The sequence below is a fragment of the Myotis brandtii genome, unplaced genomic scaffold (assembly GCF_000412655.1).
Source record: "Myotis brandtii unplaced genomic scaffold, ASM41265v1 scaffold334, whole genome shotgun sequence".
NCBI classification, from domain to species: domain Eukaryota; kingdom Metazoa; phylum Chordata; class Mammalia; order Chiroptera; family Vespertilionidae; genus Myotis; species Myotis brandtii.
Window position 1 is genome coordinate 789,474 of NW_005362885.1, and position 2,317 is coordinate 791,790.

The following is a 2,317-nucleotide window of genomic DNA, read 5'->3' on the forward strand; positions in this document are numbered from 1 at the left end:
TTTCTAACTCTCTATTCCTCTCCCTTCCTCTCTGTAAAAAAGCAATAAAATATATTTTAAAAAATACATTTTTTTATTGATTTCAGAGAGGAAGGGAGAGAGAGATAGAAACATCAATGATGAGAGAGAATCATGGATCAGCTGCCTCCTGCACGCCCCACCCTGGGGACTGAGCCTGCAACCCAGGCATGTGCCCTGACTGGGAATTGAACCGTGACCTCCTGGATCATAGGTCAATGCTTAACCACTGAGCCACACCAGCCGGGCTGGCCCGTTCTTTTTGGTGTGACCCTGTGGGATGGCGACACAGAGAGCTGACACCTTTGCTGCCCTGGCTTTTTCTGGCCACTCGCGCCGTGAAGTGTCTGAACCCACCCAGACCAGAGTCCTGGCTTCATCAGGGCCTGAGCCTGCCAGCCTGGGTGACGTGCCCGCATGGGGCTTTCATCCTGGGAGAGGAAGGCAGGTATCCTATATAATAAAAGCCTAATATGCAAATCGACCAAACAGCAGAATGATGGGTTGCTATGATGTGCACTGACCACCAGGGGGCAGGCGCTCAATGCAGGAGCTGCCCCCAGCCCGCAGGCCCCAGGCCAGCCAAGGCGGGTGCCAGCAGGGGCCCCCCTATCGCTCTGCCGGTTGCCCCACAGATCAGCCCTGATCGCTGGCCAGGCCTAGGGACCCTACCCGTGCACGAATTTCATGCACCGGGCCTCTAGTTTAAAATAAAACAGATTCTTTCATGGAGTGGTAAGTGCTCAGAAGAAAATAAAACAGGGTCAGATCGGTGGTCAGGCTGGAGGGCCCCTCTGGGGAGGTGACACCTGAGCAGAGTGACTAGGCATCGAGGGGGAGGGGCCATGTGGCTTGAGACTGGGCCCCTCAGCCTCTGGCCTGGAGACCCACCCTGGGGACCCGGTACCTGCAAGGGCTGCTCTCTAGGGAGGTGGGGGAGGGGCAAGACTCTGTTGCTCCTCTTGGGGGTGGGGGGGGCAGGACAGGGCCCACAGGACACCTCATCCCTGGGAGCCTGAGGGTGGGGGCCGGGGTGGGAGCAACAGCCCCAAAGCTGTGCTGCCTCCTGGTGGACAGTCACAGAGCAGCTGGAACATTTCCTTCTCCGGTCAGGACCCTGCGTAGGTGGCCTTCCCCAGGGACTAGGGGGTGGGAAGGCAGGGCCAGCCCCCCCCCCACTCTGCCCTCGGGCACCAGAATCAAAGGGACCCATCCTGCTGCCTCACTCAGGCCCCTTCCTGCAGCACCAGTTCCAGATGCTTCTAGTCTCCTGTCATAAAAATGCTCCCTTGCCCGGCCCATGTGGCTCAGTGGGTGAGTGTCGACCTCCGAACCAGGAGGTCACGGTTCGATTTCTGGTCGGGGCACAGGCCCGGGTTCAGGGCTCAGTCCCCAGTGTGGGGCGAGGAGGAGGCAGCCGATCCATGATTCTCTCTCATCATTGATGTTTCTCTCCCTCTCCCTTCCTCTTTGAAAGCAATAAAAATATAGTTTAAAAATGCATATCTATCTATCTATCTATCTATATCTATATATATTTTAAATGCTCCCGTAGCCTGGCTCCCTCCCTCTCCTGCCCAGCAGTCTGCCGTCACAGCCTCCACTGACCGATCTGCCTCCACATCTCCAGGCGATTCCTACCCCAGATGCCCTCACCCAGGTCGCCTGGCTTGGGAGGGAAGGGTCCCACTTCCTCCTGTCCACCTCCTGGAATCAGGCGGGAGGCAAAGCTCCAGCCCCGAGGTGGGTGGTCTTGCTCAGCAGCACAGGAGGGGGTGAGGGGCAGGGCCTGAGGGAGGGGCCCAGGGAAGGCATGTGGGTACACAGAGGCAACTGCAGCTCTGGCCTCCAGCCCTCCGGAGCCCACACCCCACCTTCACACCTTCAGGAGGAGTTTCTTGAGGGGCCCACTCCCCAGGCTGTGGCTGGACCAGGACCCGCATGGAGAGGACCCCCGAGTCCCTGGACAGGCTCCCTCCGGGGGTAACTGAGAGCCAAGCCTAGCTGGTGGCCTGGTTCCCCGGGGAGAAGATAAGGGGGGGGGGGCATGCTGGCCTGGGGACAGGTGGGCTGGGACTGGCTCGGCCTCCAGCGTCCACACAGGGTTCCTTTTCCTCCCAGGTGAGTCCTGGGCGCTCAGAGCCCGGGCAGCAGGACCTCCCAGAGGCAGGAGCCGAGCAGGAACTCAGGTGGATAGAGCTGGGCTCAGAGGAGGCCCTGGGAACAGGGGCAGAGGGGCCCGGTGTCCCGCAGGCCCGGGGGCGCCTGCTGCAGGCCGCGTGGAGGGGTCACTTAGGCC

The 2,317-nt window shown here is 60.2% G+C and overlaps 1 protein-coding gene across 1 annotated transcript in view; it reads left to right on the forward strand.

Moving 5' to 3' along the window:
- The window catches only part of ANKRD65 (ankyrin repeat domain 65), a 22,396-nt gene that overhangs the window by 17,470 nt on the left and 2,609 nt on the right, over nt 1-2,317 (forward strand). The window contains exons 2-3 of the mRNA XM_014543774.1: nt 1,846-2,001; nt 2,140-2,314. Coding sequence (XP_014399260.1) covers nt 1,960-2,001; nt 2,140-2,314 — 217 coding nt within the window. The 5' untranslated portion in view covers nt 1,846-1,959. The remainder of the gene's footprint in view (nt 1-1,845; nt 2,002-2,139; nt 2,315-2,317) is intronic.